Source organism: Schistocerca gregaria, chromosome 9 (assembly GCF_023897955.1).
Source record: "Schistocerca gregaria isolate iqSchGreg1 chromosome 9, iqSchGreg1.2, whole genome shotgun sequence".
Taxonomy (NCBI): domain Eukaryota; kingdom Metazoa; phylum Arthropoda; class Insecta; order Orthoptera; family Acrididae; genus Schistocerca; species Schistocerca gregaria.
Window position 1 is genome coordinate 68,016,194 of NC_064928.1, and position 24,565 is coordinate 68,040,758.

Genomic DNA, 24,565 nt, shown 5'->3' on the forward strand with positions numbered 1-24,565 from the left:
GGGAATTGAACCCGTTTCCCCTGTTCATTAGGCAGATGCGTCAACCACTACGCGACACCGGCGGAGTGGCTTTGCATAGCGGCACAGGCTACCTTGGACAGCTACCTCCACAATCCAAATTCCCATTCACACCTCACCCTACTTGGTATTTCCTCTAAAGTGGAAGAGCATTACCCAATCTCTCCGACTGTGTTACAACAGCATCTCAGCATCGAACGAAATGAGGGATCTTGTCTGAAACCTACGAATAGGTGCTTTAATCAGGTGAGACGATAGGGTTCCAGAAACGGTTTCAAGTCTCAAACATGTATTACGTATGTATGCAGACTGGAGCGATGAATTAAAATTTGTACCAAGGCCGAGAACTGAACTTGGCCTTCTGTAAATAGTTGCTGTCAATACTGCGCAACGATGACTTACTAAACGTGACCAGTCTCCAACCCCAGGCTGGGTCTGTTTGGGGCATAAGTGTCGCCATCCAACCCTATTTCCCACCATCTTTCTGTGTTCACTCTGATCCTATCCTTGCCTCTTCTTTCAACACATTTTTCGACAGCTTTCATCTATCCATTGTTCTTCCACTTGGTCGTTTCCTTCGCATCTTCATTTGGTATATGTTCTTGCCAATCCCCTTGTCTTCCATTCTCCTCAAGTGTCTATGCCATCTTATCCTTCTAACACTTCGCAGGAATGCTTCTGCCTGTCTCAGTGTGAAGTTCACTGATCTCTTTCTGATTTCTTTCACATTCGCCTGTCACACTTCCTAAGTACCTGATACTTTCCACCTTTTTCAATTGCTCACCTCCAATCCTTATTCTGCTAGTTGGTCTATCTTTCTTTCTCACATTTGTTGACATTAATTTTCATTGCATTCTCTCCCGCAGATTCAGTACCAAACGTTGTGTGTCTGTAGTGTATCAACCAAAACACCGCCGTCCAACGGAATACGCGTAAACGGTAATTAAAAGTATCACCAGAGGTAGGGAGCACTAGAAAAGAGTATGAGTGAGTCACTGTACTGTAGATCTCGCTTGTGTGAGAAGGTAGAGGGTTCGGTCGCCCTTAAACAACACTCGTGACAATTTTTTTAACTGTGAAACTTTTATACGGGAGAATATTTTCCTGAGATGTAAAAGGACTTTTCGGTGTTTGTAGGAAGCCTCATTTGGCAGTCTACTTTCAAAGAAACGAAGCTAAAGCAGACTTCCGAGAGAACATTGCTGTAAATTCCAAACTGTTCTGTAACATGTCAGAAACAGGTTGTCCCATAACAAACTTTTACTCAAACAACAAATAAATTTGTCGTTATTGAGGTTCGAACTCGCGAAACTCGGTACGAGGATCTAACGCTCTACCAAGTTCTCTACGGAAACAAGGGATGGTGTCTACTCACAGTCACGCTTTTCCTAGGCTCTGGTAGTTCTAGCGTTACTTTTAGTTAAGGCTTACGTCCGTTATGCTGGACGACAAAAACCCTAGCACGAACTAAATCGGTGTTGTGGTCTATGCTCCTCTACAGACACACAACGCTTGCTGCCTGACATCTGGAGGTTTGGGTGTCAGCGGTATTACCAGAAGGGTCGATGACTCTACCCCGTGCACTTTGTGTGGCTGATAAGGCGGTTGTCGCGTGATGCCCTCCGTACTTGGTACACTTGCAATTTTCATAGCCGGCCGCTGTGGCCGAGCGGTTCTAGGTGCTTCAGTCTGGACCCGGGCGACCGCTACGGTCGCAGGTTCGAATCCTGCCTCGGGCAAGGATGTTAGGTTGCTTAGTTCGTTAGGTTTAAGTAGTTCTAAGTTCTAGGGGACAGATGACCACAGATGTTAAGTCCCATAGTGCTCAGAGTCACTTTTGAACCAATTTTCCTACCGTATATCTTTGGAGCGCCAACAGCCTTACCGCTGTAGTAACACCGGTCCCGTCAGCTATGTCACCTGTCGGGCTGGGCTACCGCTTTCGGATGGGTGACCATTCGGTTTGTCTAACGATGTTGGCAAGCGGGGTGCACTCGGAGGCAAACTGAGGAGCTACTTGATTGAGAAGTAGCGGCTCCGGTCTCGTAAACTGACATACGGCCGTAACAACAGCCTTGATACGCCTGGGCATTGAGTCAAACAGAGCTTTGATGGCGTGTACAGGTACAGCTGCCCGTGCAGCTTCAACACGATACCACAGTTCATCGAGAGTAGTGACTGGCGTACTGTGACGAGCCAGTTGCTTGGCCACCATTGACCACACGTTTTCAATTGGTAAGAGATCTGGAGAATGTGGTGACTAGGGCAGCAGTCGAAAATTTTCTGCATCCAGAAAGGCCAGTACAGGACCTGCAACACGCGGTCGTGCATTATCCGGCTGAAATGTTGGGTTTTCGAGGGATCGAATGAAGGGTAGGGCTACGGGTCGTAACACATCTTAAATGTAACGGCCATTGTTGAAAGTGCCATCAGGGCGAACAAGAGGTGGCCGAGACGTGTAACCAATGGGACCCCATTCCATCACGCCTGGTGATACGCCAGTATGGCGATGGCGAAAACACGCTTCTAATGTGCGTTCACCGCGATGTCGCCAAACATGATGCTGTAAAAAGGATTCACCAGAAAAATGACGTTTTGCCGTTCGTGCACCGAGGTTCGTCGTTGAGTACACCATCGCAGGCGCTCCTGTCTGTGGTGCAGCGTCAAAGGTAACCGCACCCATGGTCTGCTGCAAACGTCGTCGAACTGTTCGTGCAGATGGTTGTTGTCTTCCAAACGTCTCCATCTTTTGACCCAGAGATCGAGACGTGGCTGCACGATCCATTACAGCCATGCGGATAAGATGCCTGTCATCTCGACTGCTAGTGATACGAGGCCGTTGGATCCAGCATGGCGTTCCGTATTACCCTCCTGAACCCACCGATTTCATATTCTGCTAACAGTCATTGGATCTCGACCAACGCGAGCACCAGTGCCACGATACAATAAACCGCAATCGCGACAGACTACAATCCGACCTTTATCAAAGTCGGAAACGTGATGGTACGCATTTCTCCTCCTTACATGAGGCATCACAACAACGTTTCACCAGGCAACGCCGGTCAACTGCTGTTTGTGTATGAGAAATCCATTGGAAGCTTTGCTCATGCGAGCACGTTGTAGGTGTCGCCACCGGCGCCAACCTTGTGTGAATGCTCTCAAAAGCTAATATTTGCATATCACAGCATCTTCTTCCTGTCGGTTAAATTTCGCGTCTGTAGCACATCATGTTAGTGGTGTAGCGATTTTAATGGCCTGTTCCGGAGCCATTGCAGACGGGTGGCTCCCTCTCGGTGAAGAACTCTTAATGAACCAAATTAATGGATTGGATGGAATACTTCCTACATTCGCGACAACAGGCATATGCCACTTCTCCCGACTGCATAAGGGGCTGGGGTACGTCACAAACTTGTGCTGCGCTGTGGTCACTCAGGCGAGGCAGGCCCGCGGCTTACCGTCAGTCTGATGCCGGAGTCGGCGAGTTCGATCCGGAAGCCGTCCGCCAGCGCCTTGACCGCGTGCTTGGTGGCCGAGTAGAAGTGCAGCGGCGCCCGGCCCGGGACCTGGTGAGCCGCCTGGCTGCAACACAAACACCGACACAAACACTCGCTGCAGCGCCGGCCTCTGCTCCATAAAAAGACGTGGCAGAAAGGTGGAAGGAGCACATAGACAGTTTGGACAAGGGCGATGTACTTGAGGACAACATTATGGAAATGGAAGAGGATGTAGATGAAGATGAAATGGAAGATACGACACTGCGTGAAGGAGTTTGATAGAGCACTGAAAGACTTGAGTCGAAACAAGGTCCCGGGAGTGGACAACATTCCATTAGAACTATTGACAACCTTGGGGGAGCCAGACATGACAAAACTCTACCATCTGGTAAGCAAGATGTATGAGACAAGCGAAATTCCCTCCCACTTCAACAAGAATATAATAATTCCAATCCCGAAGAAAGCAGGTGGTGACAGGTGCGAAAATTACCGAACAATCAGTTTCATAAGTCACAGCTGCAAAATACTAACGCGTATTCTCTACAGACGAATGGAAAAACTAGTAGAAGCCGACCTTGGGGAAGATCAGTTTGGATTCCGTAGAAATACTGGAACACGTGAGGCAATACTGACCCTACGACTTACCTTAGAAGCTAGATTAAGGAAACGCAAATCTACGTTTCTAGCATTTGTAGACTTAGAGAAACCTTTTGACAATGTTGACTGGAATACTCTCTCTCAAATTCTGCAGGTGGAAGGAGTAACACACAGGAAGCGAAAGGCTATTTACAATTTGTACAGAAACCAGATGGCAGTTATAAGAGTCGAGGGACATGAAAGGGAAGCAGTGGTTGGGAAGGGAGTGAGACAGGGTTGTAGCCTATCCCCGATGTTATTCAATCTGTATATTGAGCAAGCACTGAAAGAAACAAAAGAAAAATTCGGAGTAGGCCTTAAAATCCATGGAGAAGAAATAAAACTTTGAGGTTCGCCGATGACATTGTAATTCTGTCATAGATAGCAAAGGACTTGGAAGAGCAGTTGAACGGAAGGACAGTGTCTTGAAAGGAAGATATAAGATGAACATCAACGAAAGGAAAAATAGGATAATGGAATGTAGTCAAATAAAGTCGGGTGATGCTCAGGGAATTAGATCAGGAAATGAGACACTTATAGTAAAGGAGTTTTGCTATTTGGGGAGTAAAATAACTGATGACGGGTTAAGTAGAGAGGATATCAAATGTAGACTGCCAATGACAAGGAAAGCGTGTCTGAAGAAGAGAAATTTGTTAACATCGAGTATTGCTTAAGCGTCAGGAAGTCCTTACTGAAAGTATTTGTATAGAGTGTAGCCATGTATGGAAGTAAAACGTGGAAGATAAATAATTTAGACGAGAAGAGAATAGAAGCTTTCGAAATGTGGTGCTACAGAAGAATGCTGAAAATTAGATGGGTAGATCACTACTAATGAGAAGGTATTGAATAGAATAGGGGAGAAGAGGAGCTTGTGACATAACTTGACTAGAAAAAGGGATCGGTTGGTAGGACATGTTTTGAGGCATCGAGGGATTACCACTTTAGTACTGTAGGGCAGCGTGGAGGGTAAAAATCGTAGAGGGAGACCAAGAGATGAATACACCAAGCAGATTCAGAAGGATGTAGGTTGCAGTAGGTACTGGGAGATGAAGAAGCTTGCACAGGATAGAGTAGCATGAAGAGCTGCATAAAACCTGTGTCAGGACTGAATACCACAACAACAACAACAACAACAACAACAACATGACACTTGCTTGAGTGGCGAAGATATGGACTACAAATATAAACTCTACAGGATACTTGGAGTGTACTACGAACAGTAGGTTATGCTCCTTCTGCCTTTTCCTCTTTCCTGTTTACAGCAGCGAATGATGTGTGATGCAGTTCACCTTTCTCACATACGTGCTGAAAGTTATTGAACTGTCTAAAGTAAAACCGTCATAACTTCTGAATGGTGTGTGTTAGGATGTTCAAACTGCACGGTTTCGCGCGGACCATGATGGGAATTACTATGCGCTGTATAGTTTGGTTTAGCCACGAATCCGACTTTCATTTGGATGGGTTCGTCAACAAGCAAAACTGACGTATTTGGGGGACTGAGTGTTGTGTTGGCAGAAGAACCAACACCTTGTTACTAGAGGAGGGCGAAATGCACGCGTTTTAGCTCACGCAGGCTGGCGTGAGGAGGGAAGGACTATACTGACGTGAGGTCTGGAACATGACAAGGAACTAGAATTCAGAAAACGGAAGTAATTAGTTTGATACTTAACTTTAATCCATTAATGATGAACGTCGCTCTTGACGGTACATGATTCACAATATTATCTGTTCAGAATACTTTCTTGAATAATATGGCGCTTTGCTAAGTCGTAGCAAATGTCGTCTCGGCAAATGAGAGCGTATGTAGTCAGTGAACCATCGCTAGCAAAGTCTGCTGTACAACTGGGGCGAGTGCTAGGGAGTCTCTGTAGACTAGACCTGCCGTGTGGCGGCGCTCGGTCTTCAATCACTGATAGTGGCGACACGCGGGTCCGACGTATACTAACGGACCGCGGCCGATTTAAAGGCTACCACCTAGCAAGTGTGGTGTCTGGCGGTGATACCACACTGAGGCTTCTCATTTCTCAATATAGAAGTCTTTTCACCGTCAATGGGTGACTGTGTGGTGTTGTGCAATGTCAGTCAAGGGGTAATCGCTGCAATATTTCTTGATGTCATGGTGATTACCGTGCATAAAGGTTTTGGAGGATGATTTCATCCCCGTTATCCAAAGCGATCCTTATTTCGACCAGATGTGGTTCATTAAAGATTGACCTCGACCGTGTCGAAGCAGGAGAGTGTTTGATGTCCTGGGGCAGGACTGTCGGCAGCGGGGTACCCAGAGGCGGCTGGAAACAGCCATTGGGGAGGTCATCGACAGCACCGATGTTCCGACGCTTCAGCGCGTGACGCAGGATTTCGCTATTCGTCCGCGCCACATTATCGCCAACGACGGCAGGCATGTACGCATTTTATGACCTAGATCCGAGTATCTGCAGTGAGGTGGTGATGATGATTGGTTTGTGGAGCACTTAACTGCGCAGCAACGTTCGCTGAACGGTCGTTGAGGAGACAGTGTAGCCCCTTTGCTCGTCTGAGCGGTCAGTTTGTGAGGTGTGTGTGTCCACACACACATCTCGACAGCCGCCATTCGCCACTGTCGTCTCTGGCTCGAGCTGCACCGCACTCGCCTCGGAGTCGTTTTTGGATATCGCCATTTTGCTGCGCACGGAACACTTTAATGGCGGTAGCACGCCAACAGATCACAAACTTGTTCCATCTTTGGCTCGAGCTGCACCGCACTCACCTCGGAGTCGTTTTTGGATATCGCCATTTTGCTGCGCACGGAACACTTTAATGGCGGTAGCACGCCAACAGATCACAAACTTGTTCCATCTTTGGCTCGAGCTGCACCGCACTCGCCTCGGAGTCGTTTTTGGATATCGCCATTTTGCTGCGCACGGCACACTTTAATGGCGGTAGCACGCCAACAGATCACAAACTTGTTCCATCTTTGGCTCGAGCTGCACCGCACTCGCCTCGGAGTCGTTTTTGGATATCGGCATTTTGCTGCGCACGGAACACTTTAATGGCGGTAGCACGCCACCAGATCACAAACTTGTTCCATCTTTGGCCTGAAGCCCGATGATCATGTCTTTTTGGCGTAAGATAAATAGCTCCACTTTCACATTTTGAGAACGTCTGCGCTGTTTTCCGCGTCCCCCGGACACGTTTTATATGCTATCCGCTGCCAGTGCTGCCACCTGCCGTTTGTTAGTGGTTACTGTTGCATGCTGGTATCGAACATAGGCTGTGGCCACGCCTACATTATTGCACCATTCACAGGATGACCATTACTGAACTATATGAAAAATAGTAAATTAGTTACAAAGGACAAGGACAGTGTTCTGATCATGGGTGAATTTAATGGAAGCGTTGTAAATCTAACAGAAGGGTATAAAAAGGTTATGGGTAGATCTGGAGAGGATATGGAGGCCAACAGGAACGGGAAACAACTCTTGGAATTCTCTGCCAGTACGAGCTTAGTAATCACAAATTCCTTTTTTAAACATAAGAACATTCACCGGTATACTTGGGAAGGCAGGGGAACCAGATCTGTCTCTGACTATACAGTAACAGATCAGCAATTCAGGAAGGCTGTGCAGGACACACGTGTATTCAGGGGATTCTTTGATGACACTGATCACTGTTTAATCTGCAAGTGAAATTGGTATTGTGACGCTGAAAGTGCAGGATGTCAGGTCCATATGTAGGAGGATAAGGGTGCAGAAACTTCAGGATAAGGAAATCAGGCACACGTACATAACAGTGATCTCAGAAAGGTACCAGTTAGTTGAATGTAGTCAATTACAGTCATTGGAAAAGGAATGGACAAGGTACAGGGACGCAGTGCTAGAAGTGGCTAAAGTATGTCTTGGAACATTAGTGTATAAAGGTAGGATTAAGCAAACAGCTTGGTGGAATGACACAGTCAAGGCAGCCTGTAAAAGGAAAAAGGTGTGTCAAAAATGGCTAAATACTAGAACTCAGGTAGATAGAGAAAGTTATGTTGAAGATAGAAACAAAGCCAAACAGATAATTGCAGCATCCAAGAAGAAATCTTGGGAAGACTTTGGAAACAGGTTGGAGACTTTGGGTTAAGCTGTTGGAAAACCATTCTGGAGTGTAATTAGCAGTATTCGAAATGGAGGTAAAAAGGAAGTGACAAGTATTTTGGACAGGCCAGGAAAACTTCTGGTGAATCCTGTGGATGCCTTGCGCAGATGGAGGGAATATTTTGAAGAGTTGTTCAATGTGGGTGAAAATACGATCAGCAATGTTTCAGATTTCGAGGTAGAATGGGGCAGGAATGATGAAGGAAATAGGATCACATTTGAGAAAGTGCAGAAAATGGTCAATAGATTGCAGTGCAATAATGCGGCTGGGGTGGATGAAATGAAGTCGGAACTCGTCAAATACAGTGGAATGGCAGGTCTGAAATGGCTACACAGGATAACTGAAATGGCGTGGGAGTCGGGATAGGTTCCATCAGACTGGACAAAAGTAGTAATCACACCAATCTTTAAACATGGAAACAGAAAAGATTGTAACAACTACAGAGGTATCTCTTTAATCAGCGTTGTGAGTAAAATCTTCTCAGGCATTGTTGAAAGGAAAGTGCGAGAAACTGGATGAAAATCAGTGTGGGTTTAGGCCTCTTAGAGGTTGTCAGGACCAGATTTTTAGCTTACGGCAAATAATGGATAAGTGTTTCGAGTGGAACAGGGAATTGTATCCATGCTGATAGATCTAGAAAAGGCATATGACCGGGTTCCTAGGAGGACATTGTCTGTTCTGCGAGATTATGGAATAGGAGGCAAACTTTTGGAAGCAAATAAAAGTCTTTACATACACTCCTGGAAATTGAAATAAGAACACCGTGAATTCATCGTCCCAGGAAGGGGAAACTTTATTGACACATTCCTGGGGTCAGATACATCACATGATCACACTGAGAGAACCACAGGCACATAGACACAGGCAACAGAGCATGCACAATGTCGGCACTAGTACAGTGTATATCCACCTTTCGCAGCAATGCAGGCTACTATTCTCCCATGGAGACGATCGTAGAGATGCTGGATGTAGTCCTGTGGAACGGCTTGCCATGCCATTTCCACCTGGCGCCTCAGTTGGACTAGCGTTCGTTCTGGACGTGCAGACCGCGTGAGACGACCCTTCATCCAGTCCCAAACATGCTCAATGGGGGACAGATCCGGAGATCTTGCTGGCCAGGGTAGTTGACTTACAACTTCTAGAGCACGTTGGGTGGCACGGGATACATGTGGACGTGCATTGTCCTGTTGGAACAGCAAGTTCCCTTGCCGGTCTAGGAATGGTAGAACGATGGGTTCGATGACGGTTTGGACACTATTCAGTGTCCCCTCGACGATCACCAGAGGTGTACGGCCAGTGTAGGAGATCGCTCCCCACACCATGATGCCGGGTGTTGGCCCTGTGTGCCTCGGTCGTATGCAGTCCTGATTGTGGCGCTCACCTGCACGGCGCCAAACACGCATACGACCATCATTGGCACCGAGGCAGAAGCGACTCTCATCGCTGAAGACGACACGTCTCCATTCGTCCCTCCATTCACGCCTGTCGCGACACCACTGGAGGCGGGATGCACGATGTTGGGGCGTGAGCGGAAGACGGCCTAACGTTGTGCGGGACCGTAGCCCAGCTTCATGGAGACGGTTGCGAATGGTCCTCGCCGATACCCCAGAAGCAACAGTGTCCCTAATTTGCTGGGAAGTGGCGGTGCGGTCCCCTACGGCACTGCGTAGGATCCTACGGTCTTGGCGTGCATCCGTGCGTCGCTGCGGTCCGGTCCCAGGTCGACGGGCACGTGCACCTTCCGCCGACCACTGGCGACAACATCGATGTACTGTGGAGACCTCACGCCCCACGTGTTGAGCAATTCGGCGGTACGTCCACCCGGCCTCCCGCATGTCCACTATACGCCCTCGCTCATAGTTCGTCAACTGTACATACGGTTCATGTGCACGCTGTCGCGGCATGCTACCAGTGTTAAAGACTGCGATGGAGCTCCGTATGCCACGGCAAACTGGCTGACACTGACGGCGGCGGTGCACAAATGCTGTGCAGCTAGCGCCATTCGACGACCAACACCACGGTTCCTGGTGTGTCTCCTGTGCCGTGCGTATGATCATTGCTTGTACAGCCCTCTCGCATTGTCCGGAGCAAGTATGGTGGGTCTGACACACCGGTGTCAATGTGTTCTTTTTTCCATTTCCAAGAGTGTAGATAGTCAGGCAGCAGTTAGAGTTGACGGTAAATTGAGTTCATGGTTCAGAGTAGTTTCAGGGGTAAAACAAGGCTGTAACCTGTCTACACTGTTGTTCATATTATTTATGGATCTTATGTTGAAAACAATAGACTGGCTGGGTGACATTAAGATATGTGGACACAAAATAAGCAGTTTCGCATATGCGGATGACTTTGCTGTGATGGCAGATTCCATTGAAAGTTTGCAAAGTAATATTTCAGAACTAGATCAGAAATGTAAGGACTATGGTATGAAGATTAGCATCTCCAAAACGAAAGTAATGTCAGTGGGAAAGAGATATAAATGGATTGATTGCCAAACAGAAGGAACAAAGTTAGAACAGGTGGACGGTTTCAAGTACTTGGGATGGCAACACAGGATGGCAACATAGTGAAAGAACTGGAAGCGAGGTGTAGCGAAGCTAATGCAGTGAGCGCTCAGCTACGATCTACTCTCTTCTGCAAGAAGGAAGTCAGTACCAAAACTAAGTTATCTGTACACTGTTCAAACTTTCGACCAACTTTGTTGTATGGGAGTGAAATCTGGGTGGATTCAGGTTACCTTATCAAGAAGGTTGAGGTTACGGATTTGAAAGTAGCTAGGATGATTGCAGTTACTAGTAGATGGGAACAATGGCAGGAGGGTGCCCACAATGAGGAGATCAAAGAAAAACTGTGAATGAACTCTACAGATGTAGCAGTCAGGGCCAACAGGCTTAGATGGTGCGGTCGTGTTACACGCATTTGAGAAGCAAGGTTACCTATGAGACTCATGGGTTCAGCAGTAGAGGGGCAGACCAAGGAGAAGGTACCTGGAGTCGGTTAAGAATGATTTTGAAGTAATAGGCTTAACATCAGAAGAGGCACCAATGTTAGCACTGAATAGGGGATCATGGAGGAATTTTATAAGGGGGAGTATGCTCCAGACTGAACGCTGAAAGGCATAATCAGTCTTAAATGATGATGATGATGATTAGTTACAAACTGCGGTGTACACACACTTTATTTAACATATAAACGTCACTACAGATTGGATCACGGGGTCTCGAGTTCGATTTCCGGTCGGATTCGGGAATTTCTCTGCCTGGGGACTGGGTGTTGACATCATTTCATCATCATCATCATCATCATTCGTGACAGTGGCTAGACTGTACCGTGTAAAAAATTGGAGTGTGTAAAATTGGCACTTTGTACGGTTGCTGATGACCGGGCAGTTGAGCGCCGTACAAACCAAACATCAGACGAATCACGTTTTATGCGCCACTGGACAGATTGTCGTTGGCGTGAACGGCGAGAAACGTCTGGAAGCAAACACCCTCCATGCGCTATGGTCTGGGGGTTGTTTTCGTGGCATTCGCTGGGTGATCCCATAGAATTGCAAGGCACACTTGCTCGACACAAATATGTATCTATCCCTAGAAAACATGTCCACCGCCACACGCAGTTTGCTCTTCACGGTGGCGTCTGCTAGGAGGACAAGGCAAGGTTCGCAGTTTACGGTCGTGGATCGAAGAGCACCAGGATTTTACCGCACTCCCTTGGGCACCAATACCCCTGGAATTGAACCCAATCGAGAATCTGTGGGGCCGCCTCAATTAGACTTTTTCGCGCCACTGATCAACTGAGGAAGCTAGCGGATCTGATCACGGCACTCGAGTTGACATGGCTCCAGCTTTCTGTCGGCACCCTTCAAAACCTCACTGACTCTTCCTGCACGTCTCGCAGCAGTACGTGAGCGGAAAGGTCGCTTTTCAGGTGAGCGCAGTAAGTAAGGGATGCACAAGAACGTTTATGCAATTTCGAAGACACACATTGGCAACTTATTCCCTGCACAAAGGGTCAACTTCAGTGTGTTAAAAATTCTGTCTTATGGGCCTTGCGTTGTACTAAAATGTCCACTGTTTTCTGCGTCATTCTGCACTGAAACGGCAAAGGAACTGATATAGTCATACGTACTGCAATACAGAGATATGAAAACAGATTGAATACGGCGCTACGGTCGGCAACACCTGTGTAAGACAACAAGTGTCTGCTGCAGTTCTTAGACCGGTTAAAGACAACAAGTGCTGTTAGATCGGTTACTGCTGCTATAATGGCCGGTTATCACTATTTAAGTGAGTTTGAAGGTGGTGTGATAGTCGGCGCACGAACGATGGGACAAATCATCTCCGATGTACTGATGAAGTAGGGATTTTCCCGTACCACCATTTATCGAGTGTAGCGTGAATACCAAGGATCTGCTAAAACAGGAAATCTGCTACATCGGTGCGGTCAGTAAAAGATCCTGCAATAAGAAGAACCAACGACGACTGAAGACAATCGTTAAACCTGACAGAAGTGCAACCCTTCCGCGAAGTGCTGCAGATTTCAATGCCGGGCCGTCAGAAAGTGTCAGGATGCGATCCATTCAACAAAACACCATCGATATGTGATTTCGGAGCCGAAGGCTCACTCGTGTTCCCTTGATGACTGCACGACAGAAAGCTGTACGCCTCAGCTGGACCCGTCGACAGCGACATTGGACTCTTGACGACTGGAAACGTGTTGCCTGGTCGGACGAGTCTCGTTTCAAATTGTATGGAGCAGATGGACGTGTATGAGTATGGAGACAACCCTATGAACCCATGGACCGTGCATGTCAGCAGGGGACTTCTCAAGCTGGTGGACGCTCTGCAATGGTGTGGGGCGTGTTCTGTTGGTGTGATACGGGACTCCTGATAAGTCTAGATACGACTGTGACAGGTGACACGTACGTAAGCATCCTGTCCGATCACCTGCCTCCATTCATGTCCATTGTGCGTTCCGACGGGCAATTCCAGCAGGAGCCACACACCACATGTGCAGAGTTACTACAGAGTGGTTCCAGGAACACTCTTCTGAGTTTAAACACTTCTGCTGGCCAACAAACTCCCCAGACATGAACATCATTGAGCATATCTGGGATGCATTGCAACGTGCTATTCAGAAGAGATCTCCACCAACTCATACTCTTACGGATTTATGGACAGCCGTGCAGCATTCATGGTGTCAATTCCCTCCAGGACTACTTCAGACATTAGTCGAGTCCATGCTTCATCGTGTTCGGGCAGTTCTGCGTTATCGCGTGGGCCCTACACGATATTTGGTAGGTTCACTAGTTTCTTTGGCTATGATCTATAGATGACAGCTCACTAATCTAGAGTCAGCAAAAGTGGCATCTGTATCTCACACAAGCAAACAATCTCTGATCACAATAGTTATTTAGATATTCATAACGTGTATTGCTTTGTTTATCGGTTGGAAATTGATAACAGTTTCAGTAAAAATCTACATTCCGATCAGAAACACCTATGAATAGAGATGATACAACAGGGACATGTAATTGGATATTCAGAAAGAATGGCACAGATGAATACAAACTCACTGGGTCTCTGAGTATAGAGCACTAGGATAGGTGGAGACTAGCGAAAGGTGGCGTCCACGTAGGTGCAGCGCTCTTACGGATTGTGGGATCGAGAAAATGACATTGTTACACCACACTCCGTGACATAGATTTGTACCAGGCTATTCTCAATCGGCCATTACACCTAAAATATTAAAATCGCGAATAGTGTACAGGAACAAAGCGAGAATTATATCAAAATGTTAGCAGCAGTCACAATCAAGCTACATTAGCCTATTACAAAGGATATCGTAAGGTGCTTAAAAATGTTATTAGAAAGGCAAAGAGTATGTGGTACGCAAATAGAATAGCTAATTCACACGATAAAATTAAAACCATATGGTCGGCCGTGAAGGAAGTGTCTGGTCAGTAGCACAAGGTCGACTACATAAATTCAGTTTGTAATAAAAATGTTCTGTTGCTGATAAGTCAGATATATGTATAGTAAGTAACACTCACTCTCCGAGCATTGCTGGTGAATTAAATAAAAACTTAGTTTCTACAGGGAATCATGTAATTCTCTTGGAAAATGCCTTTCCGAGACTGAGACCTGAAATACTCCTCTGTGATACTGACAAGGGAGAGATTGAGTCAATAATTAAATCACTGAAGCCTAAGGATCCTCCTGCTATCAGCGTTTGGTTAAGTTATTGAAAAGATTCTGTATGTATCGATAATTGATCATTTTATTTCACATAATTTGCTATCTAATGTAAAGTTCTGTTTTAATAGTGGTTTAACAACTGGAAATGCTATATTCTCTTTTCGCGGTGAGATACTGAATGGACCAAAGAAAAGGTTTCGAATGCTAGGCATCTTTTTGGTTTAAATGATGCATTTTGATAGTGTAGATCACAAAATATTGCTCCAGTAGTTGTACCTTTATGGAATAGCTTACAACTGGTTCACCTCTTTCTTTAATAACACACAGGAAAAGGTCACTCTTGGGTGTGGCTGTGACGTGGGGTCTGAGTGGTGAGTACTCCAGGGATCAGTGTTGGGGCCACTCTTGTTCCTTAATTATATAAATGATATGCCCAGTTGTATTACAGGTGAGTCTCTTTTTTATTTTTTATTTTTTTATTTTTGCGGATCACACTAGCTTGGTAGTAAGGGATGTTGTGTGCAATGTTGACATTGTTTCAAATAGTGTAGTTCAAGACATAAGCTCATGATTTGTAAAAGTAAACTAACGCAAAATCCCAGTAAGTCTCAGTTTTTACGGTATGTCATACACAATTCGACAAAACCTGATGTTTTAATTTCACCAAATGGGCATATAATTAGTGAAACTGAACTATATAAATTTCTAGGTGTTCAGATAGATAGTAATCTGTCGTGGAAAGGCCACATACAGGATCTTGTTCGAAGACTTAATACTGCCATTTTTACTATTCGAACAGTATATGAAGTAAGTGATCGTTCGACACGAAAAGTAATCTGCTTTGCTTATTTTCTTTCGCTTATGACTTATGGTATTATATTTTGGGGTAAATCTTCCCATTCTCAAACGATATTTCTGGATCACAAACGAACGGGTCGGGCAGTAAGGAACCTCCTGTTCACCCACGTTCATTAGTGTTTGCATCCTGACATTGGCCTCTCAGTATATATATTTTTACTGTCGTTTCTTGTTAAGAGTATCAGCTTATTTACAATACTTAGCAGCTTTCTTTCAGTTACTACTAGGTAGAAGTAGAAATCCAGTCTGCATTTGGATCGCACCTTCATGACTCTTGTACAGAAAGGTGTGCAATATACTGCTGCATCCATTTTGAGTAAGCTACCACAAGAAATTAAAAAAAAAATTAGCAGTATTCGATGCGCTTTCAAATTGAAACCGGAGAGTTTCAGATGGCTCTGAGCACTATGGGACTTAACATCTTAGGTCATCAGTCCCCTAGAACTTAGAACTATTTAAACATAACTACCCTAAGGACATCACACACATCCATGCCCGAGGCAGGATACGACCAACACCAGAAAAAAATAATTGACGCCCGAGCTTCACATTCTGGGAGTGTCACGAAGTCTGCGTAACGCCTACAGAGGTTGTCTGGTCTCTGCGTTGGTAGAGTCCACGCGAGGTTGCGTAAGTGGCGTAAGGGAATCCAGCCACCAGCGAGTAGGAGATCAGAAAATCAACCGGAAACAAGAGAATGTCAAAGACTTAGTGAGCCAAGTCAATAGACCAGGACAGATTTCCGTAAGTGTTTTTTTGGTCATCAGTCTACTGACTGGTTTAATGCGGTCCGCCACGAATTCCTTCCCTGTGCTAACCTCTTCGAGTAGCACTTGCAACCTACGTCCTCAATTATTTGCTTGACGTATTCCAATCTCTGTCTTCCTCTACAGTTTTTGCCCTCTACAGCTCCCTCTAGTACCATGGAATTCACTCCCTCATGTCTTAGCAGATGTCCTATCATCCTGTCCCTTCTCCTTATCAGTGTTTTCCACATATTCCTTTCCTCGCCGATTCTGCGTAGAACCTCCTCATTTCTTACCTTATCAGTCCGTAATTGTACGCCCAGATAAATATGTCATGTCTCCTAGTGCGAGTTCAATTTTTTCACTCACAGAGACGTCAATGTCTAAGCTGAAAACATGTTCCATAATTTCAGAGCAGACCTATAATTTTGTGCATCTGTCTTAGGACCCTTTTTTAAAACGAGAAGGACTTGTGCTTTTTTCCAAGGACCTGCAATAAACTACTGCCAGAAGTTCTGTGGAAATTTGCAGGTATCTCCATCGGTCTACATGCCTCCCAGTAGTGAGAGATTACAGTTTCTTTGATACCGCTTTGATTGATACCGCTAAGTTCTTTGCCTCCAAATCGATATCGGTATCGTAGGATGCTAATTGTACTACATCATTATTTTTAAAAACATCTGTAACGGCCTACCGAACACACAGTAGCTGATAACACATCAGTACAAGACGGCATGGTAAACGGCAACTATAAGTCCTTTAGATTGTTATGGGACGGAAGACATCGATTCTACAGGCTTGTAAAAAGCAATATCAATGAAGGGAAGCCACTGCTTATACAGATTCCAACGTTTTCACGTTTTAGGAAAAGAATCATATAGTCAGTGGGAGCAGCAGAGGTAAACATCGCTTCAGGGAACGGGGTTTACGCACGTTTCGATAAAGTGCGCTAACTCAACAGAGTAATACAGACGTACGGGAAAGCAGCATTACAGTCTCTTAAGAATCGAAACAGTCACGAAAGTATATTCGAAGAAACGAGAAATAACATTAGAATGCTACAAATGATGCTTCAATCAATATCGGTAACAGTCTAGATGAATCTTAACCAACAGTTTTCTTCTTTGTTTTTACAAAGCGTAATGATGTATGTAATGTAAAGACGACAAATGGCAGGTCGAAAGTCGTAACACAACACATACTTGCTCTATTAATCCAAATAATCCCACCCAATAGTGTTGTTGTTGTTCTCTTCAGTCCTGAGACTGGTTTAATGCAGCTCTCCATGCTACTCTATCCCGTGCAAGCTTCTTCATCTCCCAGTACCTACTGCAACCTACATCCTTCTGAATCTGCTTAGTGTATTCATCTCTTGGTCTCCCTCTACGATTTTTACCCTCCACGCTGACCTCCAATGCTAAATTTGTGATCCCTTGATGCCTCAAAACATGTCCTACCAACCGATCCCTTCTTCTACTCAAGTTGTGCCACAAACTTCTCCCCAATCCTATTCAATACTTCTTCATTAGTTACGTGATCTATCCACCTTATCTTCAGCATTCGTCTGTAGCACCACATTTCGAAAGCTACTATTCTCGTCTTGTCCAAACTAATTATCGTCCATGTTTCACTTTCATACATGGCTACACTCCATACAAATACTTTCAGAAACGACTTCCTGATACATAAATCTATATTCTATGTTAACAAATTTCTCTTCTTCAGAAACGCTTTCCTTGCCATTGCCAGTCTACATTTTATATCCTATCTACCTGGACCACTTTAAGTGTCTCATTTCCTCATCTAATTCCCTCCGCATCACCAGATTTAATTTGACTACATTCCATTATCCTCGTTTTGTCTTTGTTGATGTTCATCTCAATATACAGATTGAATAACATCGGGGAGAGGCTACAACGCTGTCTCACTCCTTTCCCAACCACTGCTTCCCTTTCGTGCCCCTCGACTCTTATGACTGCCATCTGGTTTCTGTACAAATTGTAAATAGCCTTTCGCTCCCTGTATTTTACCCCTGCCACCTTTAGAATTTGAAAGAGAGTATTCCAGTCAACATTGTCAAAAGCTTTCTCTAAGTCTACAAATGCTAGAAACGTATGTTTGCCTTTTCTTAATCTTTCTTCTAAGATAAGTCGTAAGGTCAGTATTGCCTCACGTGTTCCAACATTTGTACGGAATCCAAACTGATCCTCCCCGAGGTCCACATCTATCAGTTTTTCCATTCGTCTGTAAAGAATTCGCGTTAGTATTTTGCAGCTGTGACTTATTAAACTGATAGTTCGGTAATTTTCACATCTGTGAACGCCTGCTTTCTTTGGGATTGGAATTATTATATTCTTCTTGAAGTCTGAGGGTATTTCGCCTGTCTCATACATCTTGCTCACCAGCTGGTAGAGTTTTGTCATGACTGGCTCTCCCAAGGCCGTCAGTAATTCTAATGGAATGTTGTCTACTCCCGGGGCCTTGTTTCGACTCAGGCCTTTCAGTGCTCTGTCAAACTCTTCACGCAGTATCGTATCTCCCATTTCGTCTTCATCTACATCCTCTTCCATTTCCATAATATTGTCTTCAAGTAGGTCGCCCTTGTATAAACCTTCTATATACTCCTTCCACCTTTCTGCCTTCCCTTCTTTGCTTAGAACTGGGTTGCCATCTGAGCTCTTGATATTCATACACGTGGTTCTCTTCTCTCCAAAGGTCTCTTTAATTTTCCTGTAGGCAGTATCTATCATACCCCTAGTGAGATAAGCTTACATTTGTCCTCTAGCCATCCCTGCTTAGCCATTTTGCAATTCCTGTCGATCTCATTTTTGAGACGTTTGTATTCCTTTTTGCCTGCTTCATTTACTGCATTTTTATATTTTCTCCTTTCATCAATTAAATTCAATATTTCTTCTGTTACCCAAGGATTTCTAGCAGCCCTCGTCTTTTTACCTACTTTATCCTCTGCTGCCTTCACTACTTCATCCCTCAGAGCTACCCATTCTTCTTCTACTGTATTTCTTTCCCCCATTGCTGCCAATTGTTCCCTTATGCTCTCCCTGAAACTCTGTACAACCTCTGGTTCTTTCAGCTTATCCAGATCCCATGTCCTTAAATTCCCACCTTTTTGCAGTTTCTTCAGTTTTAACCTACAGGTCATAACCAATAGATTGTGGTCAGATATAGAATAATAGAGGTTTAAATCTTTGAAACGCGTTCTTTAAATAAACAAACAGTGACGTAGGAGTTGCTCCTTGATTCGACAGCAATAACAGTCACTTGAAAGCCTAACTAGAAAGGTCCTAATTTAAAAAAGAGGTTTACTACATCAAAAGTGCCAAAATTTTCGTGAAACAAACATCACGTCCAGTAGCTTCGGAAGAATGGAAGAAAGAACGGCTGCAGGCTACAAAAGAATATGTTCCAGGGGTGCACCAAAGACTGCCTGTCAGTTTAGCAAACTGTCGCAGTTTTGCAGCTATGTTAACGGGGAGGGAGGTGGAAGGCTTATTACCGTCGCTTCGTAACAACGAACGACGCCATGTGTCGAGGCACTGGAGGCAAACGGACGGGAATGCAGCAACCTGAAGAGGCAGGGTAACGCGCTAACAAAAATTGTAATACTCACAGACCGAAAATAGCCAGCTAGTGACAGGGAACTCGTTCTACTCTGTTCAACGTACTTCTGTGATCTCTGTAATTCTGTAGAATTTCTGAATGTATCAATTTCAGTCACCAATTCGTGACACAAACTATATCTACATTCTAAGGCAATAATCACTGTGAGAGACACTATGCAATATTTAAAAAATCTTTTGTCTGTATACAAAAAAGTGAGTAATTGAGTGAACCAACACATGTAGTATCACTCTTTGTAATGTATCTTTTTAATAAACTGAACAAAAAATTCATACCAGCGGAACCGTGGTACATCAGTAAGAATCTACTCGTTACTGCAATGAAGGCTACATGTTGCCCTATAGAATCCCACACGCAGTCATCATCCAGACAATGAGAACTAAACCATATCATGTTAGGATGTACTAAGTATGGTCCACGTCAGCATATACTGTGTGGAAAACTCGTATAAAAGCAGATATCTGCACAGTTTTGAAGGTAACACCGTAATAGAACGTCACCTGCAAGAAGCGGATAGAAATCACGAACGCGTAAATATCGACATGTGTAAATTTATATGTGTGTATAATAACAGCTTCAATCCTCATTAAGGTTTGATTTGCAGCTGTCGCCCTCAATGGGGACGCAGCATTATTAAGAAATTCATTGTATGCGCCTGCGACATCCCAATGGTGCAGCACGCAACATTTGGCTGTCGTGCTGTCACGCCTAAGCGCCTAGGAGTCCGCTACAGACTGGCGCATTGCAGAGGATTCGCACGGAAAGAGAAGGAGAAATAATGTCGCGTACGTCTCGCGGCAGTACGTACTTCACATTTACTGATCGTGAACTGATATCAGGTGAGCAGTCAACCTTGTTTCAAGACGCCATCCATTCCGCTCTTTGCTGCCACGCCGTGTGCTCCATTTAACTGCTTTAGTTGTTTCAAATTAATTTTGTTATGTCCAGTTGTTGCTGATTTTTATTACATCGCTGTTGCTATTTACTGTTGTTTCGTTGTTGCTGTTCATTTTTGTCGCTATTTCTTGTTAATGTTGTTAATGTTGTTACGGGCGCACGGGTTGCTCGGCAAACCGGGGCTCCGCAGCAACCGCGTGGTGGCGGAGATCAGCCGGAGAAGAGGGGGAGGCGGCGCCACAGCGTGGTGCAGGCGGACCGCGTGGCATACGCTGTGACGAGGACTGTGCTCTGTGCTGATGAAGGAGATCTGTACGCCGGGAATGCCAAAGATAGCGGACTTTGTGGAACCACAATGGCGGACATTTCACAGTTCGTGTACAAATTAATAATAGCCCGCGGTCTAGGAGTAGCGACTTTGACTCATAATCAAAACGTATTCGGTCCCGGGTTCAATCCCCGCCACTGCCTAAATTTTGATAAATAGCCAGCATTGGCGGCCGAAGACTTCCGGCATAAGAAGTCAGCCTCATTCTGCCAACGACCTTGTCAAAGAGGGCGGAGGAGCGGATAGAGGTTCAGGGCACTCTCTTGTCCTAGGGGTGGGAAATTGCCCCTAAAGGCGGAAGAATCAGCAATAATCAACGACATGCGGATGCAGAAGGCAATGGAAACCACTGCATTAAAGACACGTAACGTGTATCCACAGGACATGTGGCCTGTAGTTGAAGAAGTGTCATTATGACCTCTCCATTGGCAAAAGATTCCGGAATAGTCCCCCGTTTGTAACTCCGGGAGGGGACTGCCAAGGGGGAGGTTACCATGAGAAAAAGATTGAATAACCAACGAAAGGATAACGTTCTACGAGTCGGGGCGTGGAATGTCAAAAGCTTGAACGTAGTAGGGAAACTAGAAAATCTGAAAAGGGAAATGCAAAGGCTCAATCTAGATATAGTAGGGGTCAGTAAAGTGAAGTGGAAGGAAGACAAGGATTTCTGGTCAGATGAGTATCGGGTAATATCAACAGCAGCAGAAAATGTTATAATAGGTGTAGGATTCGGTATGAATAGGAAGGTAGGATAGAGGGTGTGTTACTGTGAACACTTCAGTGACGGGGTTGTTCTAATCGGAATCGACAGCAGACCAACACCGACAAAGATAGTTCAGGTATACATGCCGACGTCGCAAGCTGAAGATGAACAGACAGAGAAAGTGTATGAGGATATTGAAAGGGTAATGCAGTATGTAAAGGGGGACGAAAATCTAATAGTCATGGGCGACTGGAAGGCAGTTGTAGGGGAAGGAGTAGAAGAAAAGGTTACAGGAGAATATGGGCTTGGGACAAGGAATGAAAGAGGAGAAAGACTAATTGAATTCTGTAACAAGTTTCAGCTAGTAATAGCGAATACCCTGTTCAAGAATCACAAGAGGAGGAGGTATACTTGGAAAAGGCCGGGAGATACGGGAATATTTCAATTAGATTACTTCATGGTCAGACAGAGATTACGAAAACAGGTATTGGATTGTAAGGCGTACCCAGGAGCAGATATAGACTCAGATCACAATATAGTAGTGAAGAAGAGTAGGCTGAAGTTCAAGACATTAGTCAGGAAGAATCAATACGCAAAGAAGTTGGATACGGAAGTTCTAAGGAATGACCAGATGCGTTTGAAGTTCTCTAACGCTATAGATACAGCAATAAGGAATAGCGCAGTAGGCAACACAGTTGAAAAGGAATGGACGTCTCTAAAAAGGGCCATCACAGAAGTTGGGAAGGAAAACATAGGTACAAAGAAGGTAGCTGCGAAGAAACCATGGGTAACAGAAGAAATACTTCAGTTGATTGATGAAAGGAGGAAGTACAAACATGTTCCGGGAAAATCAGGAATACAGAAATACAAGTCGCTGAGGAATAAAATAAATAGAAAGTGCAGGGAAGCTAAGACGAAATGGCTGCAGGAAAAATGTGAAGACATCGAAAAAGATATGATTGTCGGAAGGACAGACTCAGCATACGGGAAAGTCAAAACAACCTTTGGTGACATTAAAAGCAACGGTGGTAACATTAAGAGTGCAACGGGAATTCCACTGTTAAATGCAGAGGAGAGAGCAGATAACTGGAAAGAATACATTGTAAGCCTCAATGAGGGTGAAGATTTGTCTGATGTGATAGAAGAAGAAACAGGAGTCGATTTAGAAGAGATAGGGGATCCAGTATTAGAATCGGAATTTAAAAGAGCTTTGGAGGACTTACGGTCAAATAAGGCGGAAGGGATAGATAACATTCCATCAGAATTTCTAAAATCATTAGGGGAAGTGGCAACAAAAGCAATGATGAAAATAAAAGAAAGGTTCAGGAGTGGAATTAAAATACAAGGTGAAAGGACATCAATGATACGATTCGCTGATGACATTGCTATCCTGAGTGAAGGTGAAGAAGAATTAAATGATCTGCTGAACGGAAAGAACAGTCTAATGAGTACACAGTATGGTTTGAGAGTAAATCGGAGAAAGACGAAGGTAATGAGAAGTAGTAGAAATGAGAACAGCGAGAAACTTAACATCAGGATTGATGGTCACGAAGTCAATGAAGTTAAGGAATTCTGCTACCTAGGCAGTAAAATAACCAATGACGGACGGAGCAAGGAGGACATCAAAAGCAGACTCGCTACGGCAAAAAAGGCATTTCTGGACAAGAGAAGTCTACTAATATCAAATACCGGCCTTAATTTGAGGAAGAAATTTCTGAGGATGTACGTCTGGAGTACAGCATTGTATGGTAGTGAAACATGGACTGTGGGAAAACCGGAACAGAAGAGAATCGAAGCATTTTAGATGTGGTGCTATAGACGAATGTTGAAAATTAGGTGGACTGATAAGGTAAGGAATGAGGAGGTTCTACGCAGAATCGGAGAGGAAAGAAATGTGTGGAAAACACTGATAAGGAGAAGGGAAAGGATGATAGGACATCTGCTAAGATATGAGGGAATGACTTCCATGGTACTAGAGGGAACTGTAGAGGGCAAAAACCGTAGAGGGAAACAGAGATTGGAATACGTCAAGCAAATAATTGAGGACGTAGGTTGCAAGTGCTACTCTGAGATGAAGAGGTTAGCACAGGAAAGGAATTCGTGGCGGGCCGCATCAAACCAGTTAGTAGACTGATGAAAAAAAAAAAAAAGAAAAAAAAAACACAGAGCTATTAGGATACTGCCCTACTTTTGTTTCTATTCCATTTATATATGTTTATTTAATCTTTTTATGTATTTAACAGGTGCGCTGCCATCGGCGCAGCAGCGCGCGCGCCCGATACTGGCGCACATGCCGTGGACGCGGCTGCGCGGAGAGAGACTCAACTGTTGCGAGGCACCACGGCTTAGTCGGGGTGCGATTCGCGTTTTGTCCCTACAGTTTTTCTCTATTGAGGGGCTGAAATTGGAAAACAATCGTGACACGGGGGGCCCATTCAGAACATAATTCTTATGGGACACAATAAACGTAAAAAACTAACGGATGCAGAATTATTACGGATATTAGAAGTAAACGATTCGGAACCGGAATTGGCAAGCGGGGAGGGCGGGTGGGAATCCAGTGAAGAGTCTGACGGAACCAAGTTTGCCCTAGATGATGCTGTAGAAATGGCTGCGAATGCAAGCGTCAGGGAAAGGGCAGAAGGAGTGGTAACAAGTGGTGACGTATCTGATACAAGTGTTGCATGGGAAAGTGAGCCAGTTGGAATGATAAACTACCCGTTTATAAAAAATGAAGAACTCCTAATTCAACCGTCGCGGAACAGTCCCTTAGATTATTTTCGTCGTTTCCTGGCGGACGAATTTCTGTTGAAAGTTGTAGGAACAAATCGAAACGCAATTGAATTATTCTTTTCTGTGGGAACCAAAGAACAATCACGAATAATTTGTTGGAAAGATGTGACGGTTTGCGAATTGCTAGTGTTCTTGGGAGT

General features: G+C 44.8%; 1 protein-coding gene across 1 annotated transcript in view; it reads right to left on the reverse strand.

The window, feature by feature from the left end:
* LOC126291635 (dehydrogenase/reductase SDR family member 11-like) overlaps positions 1 to 24,565 on the reverse strand; it is a 109,112-nt gene that overhangs the window by 50,624 nt on the left and 33,923 nt on the right. The window contains exon 4 of the mRNA XM_049985199.1: positions 3,474 to 3,597. Coding sequence (XP_049841156.1) covers positions 3,474 to 3,597 — 124 coding nt within the window. The remainder of the gene's footprint in view (positions 1 to 3,473; positions 3,598 to 24,565) is intronic.